This window comes from Lynx rufus, unplaced genomic scaffold, assembly GCF_022079265.1.
Source record: "Lynx rufus isolate CCGP_SWC_20201006 ecotype Redwood Valley unplaced genomic scaffold, mLynRuf1.p SCAF_11, whole genome shotgun sequence".
NCBI classification, from domain to species: Eukaryota; Metazoa; Chordata; class Mammalia; order Carnivora; family Felidae; genus Lynx; species Lynx rufus.
In genome coordinates this window covers 35,087,404-35,101,573 of record NW_025814825.1, presented here as the reverse complement: position 1 = coordinate 35,101,573, position 14,170 = coordinate 35,087,404, and the positions used below count along the sequence as shown (strand labels likewise).

At 42.7% G+C, this 14,170-nt stretch overlaps 1 protein-coding gene across 4 annotated transcripts in view; it reads right to left on the bottom strand.

Moving 5' to 3' along the window:
* LGI1 (leucine rich glioma inactivated 1) overlaps positions 1-9,053 on the bottom strand; it is a 38,442-nt gene extending 29,389 nt beyond the window's left edge. For 3 of the 4 annotated variants that reach the window (XM_047072651.1, XM_047072653.1, XM_047072654.1), the window contains exons 1-2: positions 8,839-9,053; positions 8,360-8,431 (exon numbers count right to left, since the gene is read on the bottom strand). In XM_047072651.1, coding sequence (XP_046928607.1) covers positions 8,360-8,431; positions 8,839-9,053 — 287 coding nt within the window. The remainder of the gene's footprint in view (positions 1-8,359; positions 8,432-8,838) is intronic. The other variant, XM_047072652.1, reaches the window with a different exon arrangement.
* Between the last annotated feature and the right edge of the window lie 5,117 nt (positions 9,054-14,170).

Here is a 14,170-nt window from a genome sequence, read left to right as displayed (position 1 = left end):
TCTCTTTATTTTTTTAAAGGCTCGTTGCTTTTTAATCACACCTGGCACAGGCAAACACTTGCCATCTCGCCATGCAAACAGGCACAATTCCTTTCTAGTCCCTGCCCATGGGAGGCATAGTGAAATATTGTTTTATCATCAGCCACCATGAGAAATTGAGAACTACATTATTATTTTAATAATGATTCTATAATAGTCAATTCCATATTATGAGGCTCTTTCATTTAACAATCCAATTTACTGGTTTGTTAGAACTGATACAATAAATTTTGTCCATTTCTTTAACAAGACCACTTTCTATATTATAATTTAAAGTAACTCTATTTGTAGAATAGAACAGAATACAATAGAATTGTTTTAAGCCAGGAAGACGCCTTAGTTAATTGAATGTAAAGGTTTCAAAATGTCAACTTACATTTTATTTGGTGTTTATCCTTTAAAAAAAAATCTGCTTCCAGATTTTTGCCTTTTCCTGAAAATAAGGAAAATATGACCCCATGTTCATGTATCATATTCTCATCAGCAATAATCAGTTGGAGCAGAGGATGTCATTTTTAGGCAAGGCATGCCTTCTCTGGTTTACCCCAGTCACTACCAGGCCCTAAGGTCTTATACCCAGCTGATTCCTTTATTTATGCTACCACCCAACCCCCACTGGCATTTGAGTTTGAGAACCATAATTGGTCTATCTCTGGTATTCTCTACATATAAAATCTGAGGCCCATGGACATTTTGTGACCAACCCAAGTTCAGAAAGCCCATTAATGGCTGAACTGGATTTGAAACAAATGTCTTCTAGCGCAGACTTCCTTCTATCCTGTCACAGAACCACTCATCTGAATACTGGTCAGTGTTCACTATTTTGAACAAAATCATGTTTTACAAAATGTGGTGCATTGTTTTCATGAGGAGGAAGTGAGAGCATTCTGCTTCCTCTCTGTCCCTGACCCCAAGAAAGGTAAATAGTTCATGTTTTCTGTCAGAAGTATTTGAAGGAAAGATTTCTTAGCAGGTTCTGATGCAGACCTACGCGTAGAACAACAAAATTTTGAATCTAGGATCCTAAACAAACCCAGCCCATACAATCGGATGCTAATCTGATGTTGTGGTCAGTCAAATTAAAGTGATTTTCAGTGCTCGCTTCAGCCCCATATATACTAAAGTGATTTTCAAAAACTGTAATAAAAGCTAACATTTAATATTGACTTACAGGCACAGTGCCAAGTACTTTATTTTTCATTTTTGAATGAAAATTTTTTTGCTTTATTGCTTCCTTTAATCTTTACTGTGATCCTGTGCAATCTATGATTAGTCCCCATTTTGCAGATGCAGATAATGAGGCTTGATAAAACTTGCCCCAACTCATAGAACTACTAAGCAACAGAGTGGAAACTGAACCCATGTTTATTTCACCATAAAACCTGTGTTCTTTGCTACTTGCCACATTGCCAGCTCTCCAGGGTTAGCCATTTGGATATCACAGCTGTCACCACAAAGCCCCTTCAATCATTCTGTAGCCTATATCTCAACAGTTGGCACAACAGATGCCAGATCACCATCATCACCAATCAACTGGATATCATTTTGAACAAAATGAGAAAGCCAATCAAGACTGGCTTACAATAGGGGCACCCGGGTGGCTCAGTCAGTTGAGCATTCAACTTTGGCTCAGGTCCTGATCTCATGGGTCAGATCATCTCATGGTTTGTGAGTTCATGTCCTGCATCAGGCTCTGTGCTGACAGCTCGGAGCCTGGAGCCTGCTTCCGATTCTGTGTCTCCCACTCTCTCTGCCCCTCCCCTGCTCACGTACTGTCTCTCTCTCTCTCTCTCTCTCTCAAAAATAAATAAACATTAAAAAAATTTTTAAAGACTAGTTTACGATAAAATTGTTTAAAAAAGAGACTACATTATGATACATTCAAAATCAGGCAATTATAATTTACCTTATTAGGGATCTCTGTTAACTGAGAGCTGCATATCAGGTCAGGGAGAGAGGTGACACTCATCTCTGTGTCCCTAACAAAGTCCAATGCTATGCCTGTTGCACAGCAGAATCCAAAAATGTGTTTATGAAATGGGAAACTTTTTGCTTTCATTTTGTTACTGCTTGCCACGATGCAATGAATAAATACTTTTAGCTAAGCAAATATAAATAAGTCAAAAAGGAAATTACCCTATGTTAATGAATTTTTTTTTCAACTTCATACTCTTTAAGCTTAAGCAACATTTCCCTTTGGATGTCTTGTTGGATAGGAGAATGGGGGAATTTTACCCTTCACAAGAGAGAAGCTAGCTGACCTCCAGAATCAATAGAGAACCTGGGAGAAATATTTGATTTCTTACATGTCAAAGGCCTAGTAGAAGTCCAAGTGGGACAGAAGAGATTCAGGCAGTGCGTCTCAGGAAAGGCTTTGAAAGCTTTGCCTTTTACGTTCTGGTATACTGGAAATCTCTGGTGAAGTTTAACATCATAACACCATGCTTTTTTCCTTTCCTTTTTTTTTTTAAGTATAATTTATATGTACAAATAATACACCTGACAGAGAAGAGAGGATTGGGACAGCCCAGGAGTAGGTGTGAAGAGATGGGGGGGGGGGAAGCATAAAGAAAGTGAAGAGGCAGAGAACAGGGAGGGCGGGGTCTCCAGGTAAACTTCTACTGGCCCTGGCCTCTCCTGGGGAAGAGGATGTGGCCGTGCCTCACGGTCTCCCTTCCACGATTTTGTTCTGGTCCCAAAGGCAAGGTAGTTTCTTGACTAGACTCTCTGCCTGACCCACTCAAATTTAGTCTATATCTAGGTCTTCAGGAGGGAGGAGGGTAGAAGTCCTCCAGTAACCTGAACCTCAGAGCCAGGGGCTCCCCACATTGTGTTCTATCCCACACTTTCTAGGTCAACCTGGGTCCCTAGGACAGATTGGGGAGCTTCTCTTTGGCTTGAGAGAATATCACCCAACCATTACTCTCTTTGTAGGAACAGTCCTTGGTTCCTAGGGAAGGGGGACGATTCCCAACTTAAGATGCCAGTATGCAGGAGGGAACTGAGAGGGTGCCTGGGTGGCTCAGTTGGTTGAGCTTTGGCCTCGGCTCAGGTTATGATCTCGCAGTTTGTGAGTTCGAGCCCCGCGTCGGGCTCTGTGCTGACAGCTCAGAGCCTGGAGCCTGTTTCAGATTCTGTGTCTCACTCTCTCTCTGCTCCTCCCCCACTCGTGCTCTGTCTCTGTCTCTCTCAAAAATAAATAAACATTAAAAAAATTTTTTTTAAAAAGGAGGAACTGAGTTGGTGAACAACACCTTTATTCTGAGGCTGAAGGAAATCTCTTCACTTTTTTTTCTTTTTTGGTTCAGTTCACTTTCTAGCTCTCCACACAATTAGCTCATGTGAAATCTGATAGGGTACACCAAACATGAAAAAGGATGTGACTATCTACTGATAGGAAAGCAAGAGTATTAAGCATAAAATCTGTGAAAATATGGATTGAATCCAACAAATAACATGCTTAGTCCAGACTTACAACATCTGGGCTCTTTTCTAGGACCTTGGCTATTGATAACCCTCCATGATGTCCAGAGACATGGGGCAGATACAAGCACAAAGAACTCTAGTAAGTGACAGGAAGAACGAGAGACATCTGTAAAATCTATAGAGCTTGAGAAAATAGAGGTCAGGGAATGAGGTACTTCAGTCTGGTATAAATGGAGCCAAGGGAGAGAGAATGTGTGTGTGTGTGTGTGTGTGTGTGTGTGTGTGTGTGGTGTCAATATTATGAGAGATGACCCTGGACCAATAGCCAAATTCTATTAATACCAATTCAGATGTTCAGTCTTTCTCTGTTTCTAGGGAAACATTAAACATTTCCAAGCACAAGTGTGACTTGATGAGATCTGTGTTTCAGGACAGTAACACTAATGGAGGAGGGTTAAACAGGCACCCAGTGCACAAACTCCCACAGTGGCCTGAGGGGTGAATTGCAGCCTCATTCAGGGCCATGGCCCTGGGGTGAAGAAGAGGTGGCAGGTTCTCATCCTGTTTGAGAGAGGACTTGTCTGGTTGGAAGTGGATAGTGAGGGATAAAGGGCTGGTAACTCCTAAGTTTCTTGCTTGAATAATTGAAAGGATGAAATACACTTTCAGAGAAAACATTGGTTGTACAGGGTCAGCTTGCAGTCACGACAATTAATTAATTAAAAAGCTCAAAATCAGATCTATGGGTCCTTAGGCAAGTTGTAGACAGAACAACCTAGTTAGCTGGCTGAAATTTTTACTTCTTGGTCTATTGTGGGGGGGAGGGGCATCAGCTGGGCATAAACCAAAACAGGCTCATCCACAGCCAGCAAATAATTCCTCTAGAAGCCCTCTTAGCTTTTAGGTCTGGCTTGAGTACTCATCAAAGAGTGCTACATATGGGGTGCCCGGGTGGCTCAGTCATTAAGCGCCCAGCCAGGTCACGATCTCATGGCTGGTGAGTTTGAGCCCAGTGTCAGGCTCTGTGCTGACAGCTCAGAGCCTGGTGCCTGCTTTGCATTCTGTGTCTCCCTCTCTCTCTGCCCCTCCCCTGCTTGTGCTCTGTCTCTCTCTCTCCCTCTCTTTCTCAAAAACAAATAATCATTTAAAAAAATAAAAAAAAAAAAAGAGTGCTACATTTTTCTTAATCTTGTAACCTAAGGATGAAAGGGGGCTGATCACTGCAAAGAAGAGATAGGCCATGGATATATTTTCCCAGACAAAGAATATTTTGAAGGACTAAACGATAAAACCTTAATAAGGATGGACTTATTATTTACCTTGTTCATGGTATTTGCTTTTTCCTTATTTAGTTTCTTTACTTCTTATGGACTATGTACTTGTGTGCCGATTGTGGATTAAGAAAAGAAATAGTGATTTTTTTGATATCTTCTCCCCCACAAGGATCAATTCTATTGCTTCAAACAAGATCAAATCTCATTGGAATAAATAGAATTTTTTTCTGACCACACTGAATTCTTATATATATAGCATGATACTAAAATCAACCCTGTAATTTATTCCCTGCATATAGCACTCTCATAAGAATTGGAGGGATTTAGTTTATTAAACATTTTATAAATGAATGGAAATGTGGTCACATTTTATACTCTTCAGTTAGAATTTTACTTCTGGAATGAGCCTTTATCATTGGGGATTTCAGTCTGTAATTGAGAAGAACAGGGCTTTAATGTGTGAAAACACATTTCTGTAAATTGCATTCACTCCAAGCACTGTTCCCCACCGCTAAAATCAAACCCAAGTGAATAATCATTCTCCTTGGTTATGCTTCGTGACTGGTCCTATGGAAAACATGAATGAAACTGCATTTTCTTAGGCAAAGTTTTGTTATTGTTGCTGCTTAAAACCGTAAATAAGACATTTTTAAAATGTTTTGTACAACTAATTTGATGATTTTCTTTCTTTTTTTTTTTTTTTGTGATATTCTATTCTTTCTCTCCTCTCTACAGAGTCTGGGCTTTTGCTGTTCTTGCTCTCCCATGCACATTGCCAGCCATGGCCTACCAGGATCTTTTCCCCCAAAACACGGTATGCAACTTAAGGAGGCACTGCGTCCGTTTCCCTCACTACCCGGAGCTGACATTTCAAAAAGTACTTCTCATCATGCTTCTGCAGAAGGTCTGAAAAAGCCATAACAAAATTATCAGACTGTTAGCGTGGATGATGGGAATGGGTCATTTCTTTTCCCTTTTCAAAAACAGAGCAAGAAACCAACTGTGTTTGTGTGTCAATCAAGCAGAACTGAGTCTGAAGTTTGCATCTTCACAGGATATGACAGGTCAGTCCATAGTCACAAATGCTTTAGAATTCATTGCAAAACACAAGCAATGGCTGGTGTGATCCAGGCCTCGTTTGATGGCAAAAGTCATGCAAAGGCAAATTCAGGCCCCTTTGTCTTCATGTTCCATGGGGAGTTGGCAGCCCACATGGGTTTTTCAGGGCACTGGATGGCCCTACCCCATAGGGCCACTCTTCCTGTCTGTGACCCATCTAGTCCCATCAATGTTATGATTATGGCACAATTCGTATTTGGAGCCTTAGAATTTATTTCCTCCTCAGTGAAAATCAGCTTATTAGACCCTTTCCTGAGGAGCAGGAAGCAGAGAACATTGGGCAGGAAGAATAGGGAGCAAAATCTTTAGGAAACAGGGTCCTGAGATCAGAGACAAACTTTGACACCTGACATTTTTGCATAAGCTCTGCCCTGGCACAAATCTGCCATGTTGAGGTTAGCCAATGTGAGTTAAGTAAGGACATACCGGGCAAGAATCACTCGCCCTTTTGTTATTTCTGAAACCTGAACTGCTTTTAGAAATAAGGGCTGGAATGTTCCATAGGAACTCAGAGCATGGGACACAGGGGCATGGCACACACTCGGTGTGGGCTATTTAAAAACCAGTTCCTTGGCTTCCCTCTGTGATTCTAAATACGTGGAATCACATTACCCCGCAGCAGCCGGTAACTATTCCTATAACACTGTCCGGCATCTGTGCCTGTGAGGCTGGTCCTCCAGCAAAAACAAAGTAGAGGTGTTCTGACTGATGGGGTTGCTCTATCCAGGTTTTCTGTGTCACAGCTAATGTCTATTTAGTGTTGGAATATTAGTATGTGTTGACTGACCCTTCTTGAGTTTTAAGGACTGATCTATTTAACTATCCTGGGGGGAAGGAGGTGCCTCAGCTCATCAAAAGGATGCTTTTTAAATGAGCCATTTATTTATTTAACAAGTGGACAACAGAAGCACAATGTATCGCGTTTTCAGATACAACCAATTCTTACGCTATAGAAGGATTCCAGCACTGGAGGCTTTGCCTCTTCATGTGCTCCTTGCCTGACTCTTTTTTGGGTCTGTTTGATGTGTAAACACTTCCCCTAATCACACCACTAGCCATCAATCAGGTAAATCCCTTAAGAATATTCTACTCAATTGTGTATCACTCAAAGACATTAGCTGGTAGAAAGACATTAGCCAACATTGTTACATAATGTCATAACACCTGATCGGGGTTGTGAATCAATGACATAGACAAACCAGTTTTGGGATTTCATATAGATAAAGCAATATATTAACAGATTTAACCGAGTTGTTTTTTTTTTAGCTTTATAGCTTTATGTAAAAAATTAAACCTCCACCTTTTGTAAAATGTGTAAACAATTTTTCATACCTGATGCCAAGCATTTTATCTACTTAAATCTTGATTATCTCTGGTAACACTCCTTCAATGCATTATCACCTCCATTTTACAGATGAGGAGACTGAGGCTCAGAGAGATTTAGTCATTTGCACAAGATTCCATGTCTAGTTTCTAATGAATAGTGGGGTTAGATTTACACAGTTCTCTCCAATTTCAAATCATGCTGTTTGTCTCTCTATATATAATTTAAAACAGCCAAGATAGCCAATGAAGGCAAGAAAACAAAAAACAAGCAAGCAAAAAACTTGGGTCCTGAATCATGCAGTTCAGATAGCCAAAACTCAGTTGATTGACAATTGGCTAAATTTCCTCCTGGACCCATGTCACTACAACTCTAATCTGTTGCCTGATACCTGAGTACCAGGGGACCTCTTGACCCTCACGTGGTCCTGCTCTAAGGACTAGCACTCCAATGGCCCCAACATTACACGTCTGAACAAATTATACATGTGATATTGTGCCTGTGGAGAAATCTGATTTCTTAGTCAAATATTGTTTTTTGACTGTTTCGAGACATAGACTGAATATGTGGTTCCCTCGTGGCTAACTCAAAACATACAGCAAAGACTAATCCTTTGCACTATCCTATATTAATATTTTCCTTCCCTCCTTGTAAGTTATAAATTACAGGAGATTAGAAAACAATCTCACGAGAGTTAATATATTAAGGAGTTACCTCGAAGGAACCCGGATTTGTTTTTCCCCACATGGTAAATCATACAGGGTAGCAGCCAGCCCCAGATCCCTGGGAGACAACATCTTGAGCGCATATGTTACGCAGGGTTCTGTATGGACTAATTCAAAAACTCCAGGGCGAAATAAGCAAAGTTCCCAAGTCAAAAATGAAAGTAAAATAGTGGCATGGAATTGGGATCATTGTTGCAAACATTCCAACAACTTCATAAATAGCCATGAAAGTAGACAGCATTACAGGTTAGCAAATTTACCCTTGCAAGAAACAACCTGCACTGCCCATGTCAAGTCGCAAACAAACCCAGCTACCTCTTACTTTACTGATATTCTTTTTCTTTCCAGAAACACAGTCACATTTGACAAAATTAATATTGAGATCGCTTTACTAGAGGGCTTATCCAAATATATGCTATATTAAAAATAGTCATGATATAAATATTTCTCACAAGAGCTGCAGCGATGGTGTGAATAAAAAACTCCCTTCTGAGATTTCAGTAAAACCAGATCTCACAAAGGATCTGAAAGAAAACAAACAAAAAACAAACAGACAGACAGACACAAAGAGACACACACACACACACAGAACAAACCTTATGTTAATCCGGTTTAGCAAAACAGTCACTATTTTGACACTATTTTATGAAGTACGATACTGTTCCTTCCCAGATGAAGTAGGAGAGATGAATCGGCTACAGGTTTCCCACAATAATGTTCAGGGGTTGGGGGGTCTCTAAGCAGGTTCCATAGCAGCTAATAAAAATCAAAATTTCTAAATGCAGCAAAATGTTAGCATTGTCAAATGGCCAAGCACGCAAGAGGAATTTCTCTCTCCATGCCCTCCTACCGATACATACAAAAAGCCCCAAATACATCGGCTGGAATTTTTAAATCGTAAATTAGATATCAAAATGCTTACGGGCCTTACAATGAGATAACATCAGGAGGAACGGTGCGTGGAATGGATCTGGCATTCTCACATAAAGCATTATCTTTGGTACAAGTACACACGGCAGGGCATTTTGGCTTCGCTGGTTTCTTCCCCTCAGTCAGCAAAAGCGCAGATAAGAGACATAGGAAATAAGCGATTCTTTTCAGGGGGATGCAGGCATTTCCCATCCTTTGGCTTCTCTCTGATTCCATGCAGTCGAAAAAATATCCCCAAACATGAACAGGGCTTCTGGAATTCAGCTGGTGATTGTCTTGCTCTGAGACCAGGTCACACAGGAGTCCACCCTTTTCCTTTGCCTCTCTGTATCTCTGCTTTTCAAACCGGGGACCTGCAGCTGATTCGTGAGCTGCTCTTCGCTCCAGCAATGCGCTGCTCCGGGAAGAGACCTGTGAGGTGCTGTGTGATGGGAGGGACCCAACGGCTGGAGGAGAGAGCCGACTTGCATCACCACGAGAACACTGAGCACAGACCAGCCTTCAAAGGCAAAGTGAAGTGATGTAACAGAAAATAAACAGCGTTCCGCTTGCACGGGGAGGCTCTTTAATTGTTACCAAAAATAGGATGGCTTTCTGTCTTATTAGTGGGTGGGTGGGTGGGAGCAGTCATCTTGTATCAGATCTCGGCAGTCTCAGAAACCTCTGGGAATTTGCTTTGCATGTAGCAAACCAAAAACTCGCTTTGGAGCCAGCCCTGGCTGGAAAAATGAAGTTAAATGAAACTCTCTCCCTCTGCAGCATTTGGCTAAAACCTTGGTAGTTTTTGCTGAATCCACCTGACTGATGCCATCGTTGAAAGACAAATGAGAACACATGGAGAATGTGACTTTCAGGGAATGAATGTGAGTAAATACTTTTCTGACACTTATCAACAGTTATGAATTATTGGTTATCATAATACCTCCCTCCCCCCCATATGTAAGCCATCCTCTCCTTCCCCAATGAGGTGTGGAGATGGCAGTGTGGCCTGCCTCTGTGCATAATCCACTTTCCTCATTTCTCAGTCCCCCTACTAATGATTAGTAGTGGAACCAGAAGCCTGAAAGAGCTCCCTGCCAGCAGGAGGCAGCCAACTTTGGCCTCTCAGGGCCCTGAAAAGATCCTGGTTTAGCCCAGGAGGCTCAGACAGGGTGGAGGAAGCACTGGACTAAGAGCCAGAGACCTGGCGTTGAGGTCCCAGTTCTGCCACAAACTAGCTGATGTTATCCCTGCATCTGTTCCCCTGCCTGTGAAATGAGGATGGTCGCCAAGGTGTTCCATAAATATTATGAACATTAAATCAAAACGGTAGGCTACGTTACTGTCACATTTGATGGAAAAGAGAATGTACCCTTGGAATAGGAAATTAATTTAAAGAAGAAAAAAAACACACAACAGTCCTTGACATTGGGATAGGGCGGTATAGTCCAAGAGGGTGGGAAGACACTTAGCTTGGAGGACACGTTGGAAAATAAACTGTGGGTCCTCTTAGCATGCTGAAGTCGGCTATCCCTAGAGCTGGCACAGCTGGCCAGGGGATGTCAGTCTGCAATCCTTTCTCCTGCTCAGCTTCTTAGCGGAGAAATGTTCTTAGGAATATTTGAGCAAAGGTGTGATTATGACATAAACTCAACCTCTATGAGAGCTTGATGCATTGTCAGTTTACCCAGCCCCCCTTTCCCTCGCATCACATGCTCATGCCTATCACTTGTTTAATCTCTATAAACTCTGGAGGTGGGCGGAGGGGGGGGGGGCGGGGGGCCGGAGCAGCAAAGGCATGTTCATTCTTGTAGCGGATTTCTGTCTGTTTACCCAGAAGACTGTAAGCTTCATGAAGGGAGGCACCCAGTGCCTGGACAGCGTTGTGCACGAAGTGTGCAAAAAGTAAGCCTTCTAGAATGACAACGGAGCAGAGAAGCTATTCATGGTCAGGACGTGCTCATCCAAAGAAATGTCACATCACATCTCAGAGTTACAATAGAGGGATCTGATCTCATCAAGGGAGTCTGGGGACAGTTCCCTGAAGAAGTAATGATTAAACTGAGTTCCCAGGTAAGGGGGAATGAAAGAGAGAGTGGGAGCATTCTAGGTGGGGCAAACAGACACAAGGGCCTGGCCTCCCCCCAGGGAGCAGCAGACACCCCTCCAGTGTTTTAGGAGTGATTTAATCTGGTTTGTGCTTCAAAAGGACCAGTAGATTATTATCATTCAGCCAGTTTTTGAGGATATATAAATATGTTGCATTTTTACAGAAAAGGAAAAAAAACACCTCAATCCAAGATAAGTAATGATTTTAGAATAGATTCTACTAATGTTTCACTGTCAAAGTCTCTGTAGGGAAGGAGGGAGGGAGGGAGTATATGAGAGTGTTTTTAGACTGTGACCCACGGGCAAAGCCCTACTTGAAATGGTAAAAGTGTCACTTAAAAGTTGGCTGCAAGCCAGATTTTTGTAAATTGCATCCTGCTTCAGTGCACAGTGGAAATTTGCTCCATAAAAATAATTATGTGGTAAAAATTTTATAGAGGATTGTTTTTATTCTTACCACCCATCCCCTAACTTATCTGACTTGTAACTGATGCATTTTGTAATTATAAAATAAAGACCCGGAGAACTTTCAGGAACCTTGGAGTTCTCAGATTCGATCTCCAAAATGTTATAGATGAGGAAACTGAGTTACTGAGAGGTCATTCGGACGGTTAGGAGCAGAGCCACCACTCTGTGTGGGGTAACACCATCACAGATACCTGGTTAAACTGATCGATGCGGTTAAACAGGGTCATTCGCTCCCTGTGTTTCCCCGTCAAATGTATCAAATTATCAAGATTGCTTGATCAGACCTTGGCTTTGTACTCTTTAGACATGGTCAAAGAAAGTGTGAACAGTCTTTTATTTTTGACTTGAGTAAGCCAGAGGGCAAATGGATGAGGGAAAGAAATCATATCCATAACTTCACTTTGCCGCTATATGTATCTGGTGGCTAAGTTTGTCAGCTCAAGTGGAAAAAGGACCATGGGGAGGGGAGTGGGGACTCTAAGGACAAATTACAATGGGCATTCTGAAAAGACAGTAACTTTTTCTTTTTCTATGGCATTTAAAGCCCAGACTTGAATTCCCTATTCAATGAAAACACCCACTAACCCACTAAGATCAGGCAAAATGTTAACCCTGTCATGTAGATTGCTAATGGCCTTTTAGGAAAGACAAAGTCCTGACTGAAGGATTGGATCTGAGGAGGGGGCTAGGGAGAGCAGTTTACCATGTTGAAGTCTTAGGGGGCCTGGCAAGGGGGCTCTTATTGCTGATGACACTTCCCCCTTCTCCAGGAAGCCCTGGTTGGGCTCAGAGAGTTGTGGGAATCGGGAGGATGGAGGCTTAGGAGTTTCCACAAACTCAGACACCTTTAGATAAGGTTTGATAAGCCACCTGTGGATTGCGGTGGGGACCCTGGGAGATTGGCCTAGAAAGGATGAAAGCAGAGCTGGCAGGAGGCCCAGGGGGTCTGGGAGGCCAGGCTGAGGAAGGCTCGATGCCAGGCCCAGCCTGGAGGAGTAGCTGAGTGGGTCCAGGGCTGGCTCTGCGTTTTGCCAGCCGTGACTGCAGGCTACAATTTAAGCTTTCTAAGCTATAGTTTTCTCCTCTGTAAAATGAGGATAATAATAATATACATCACACAGAATTGTTGGCAGAATTAAATCCAGTAATGTATCCAAAGTGTTTAGTATGGGATACATGGGAAAGATTTGTCATCATCATCATCGTTGCTGCAACAGGACTTGAACTCTGAACATGTGACTCCTGATACCTGGGAAGCAAAGCTCTCAAATAAAAATGGGTTTATCTTAAGTCTGTATTCACTCTAGGAAGCAGGCACTTCTGGGCAGGATGACAGACTGTGGCCTTGCCAAGAGTCTATTTGCATAAAGCAACCAAGGATCCTCCTGGGAAAGAAAGAACTCACCAATTTGGGTGAGACTACGACATCGAAATTCAGTCCAAGGACAAGGTCCAGAGCTGGAGAAAAAGAAGGTGCTTCTAAACACGGGACAAAGATTGTTTTCAGCCTTCTGCCCTTGAACGTGTGTAAGTTAGAAGGGGTAAGAGGAATCTGCTTGGGATCCCTGTCACAGAGGGGGTTCTCTCTAGTTTAGTGGGCATCGCGGCATTGCAGGTGGGTGCTGTGAGGAACTGCACACAGCGCTGTGGCACTGGAGATACAAGACCAACAGCGTCCCCATGCAAGTGCATAACTCAGATATCACCAAAGTCACCGGGCTTTCCACCAGGAGCAGCTCAACACTAGTGACCCAGCAGCAGTGACAGCCCCACAGAGGAGTTGGCGGATGATCCCAGCAGGAGCCAGAGCACAGGAGAAGGGAAATGAGGATCTGGTGTGTGTTTGGGAGCATGTGTGTGACGTTCCCTGGGCATCCTCAGAAACTGGACAGGGGCTTTGTGGGGGAGCTGGAGATTCTGGGAGAGCTGATGAAAGCAGAGTGAGAGAGGAACAGCCTGTGCTGGTTCTGATTCCAGCTCTCCCATCCGGCTGGTGTGGCCTAGGAAACACGCATTATGCAAGTAAACAAATCATTATTATGAGCCTTGAAAGATGCAGCTTGGCCCTGCCTCCTTTTACAAACACTCACACATGCAGATGGTGTCAGTTCGTGTGCGCGCGCACGGTTGTGATGTAAAATGTTTCTTACAGTCTATGACCAAAAAGAAAAAAGAAAAAAGAAAAAGAAAGAAAGAAAATGAAAATGCTTCATTAGAGAGTGCGTAAGATCTTCACCGCCCCAGGAGTCTGTGAAATGTCGATCTCAATTTCAATAAATTCCACTTACTGATTGAGGGCAGTAAATAGACCAGTTAGAATGCCATTTCTGTTATTCACTAGCTGTGTGACCTTGGGCAAGTTGCTTAGCTTCTCTGTGCCTCACTTTCTACGTTGATAAAGTAGCAAGAATACCATCTCTGCATTGTTGATATTAAGATTAGTGACAATGCACGTGGAAGGCATGTCACAAAGAAGGCATTCAGCTACTGATAGTTCTGCCAGAAAGTAGATGAGAAGTAGGCGAGGGCAGTGAGCAGAGGACCAGATTTTGAAGATTGCTTAGAAAGAGTGTGTCACTTAGGACTCTTTGGAGAAAGTGTCAGACATTGACTCTGCCAACCTTAGCATAAAAGGCCCTTATTGCCATGGTGATAGAGTGACTGGCAGAATCCAGGGAAGGGCTGTCCATGCAGACTTCAGAATGGAGAAACTTGAGGGAGCTTCGGAATCTAGGTAGAAGGAGGTAAGGGACAAGGTCCTCAGGTGCATGCACTCT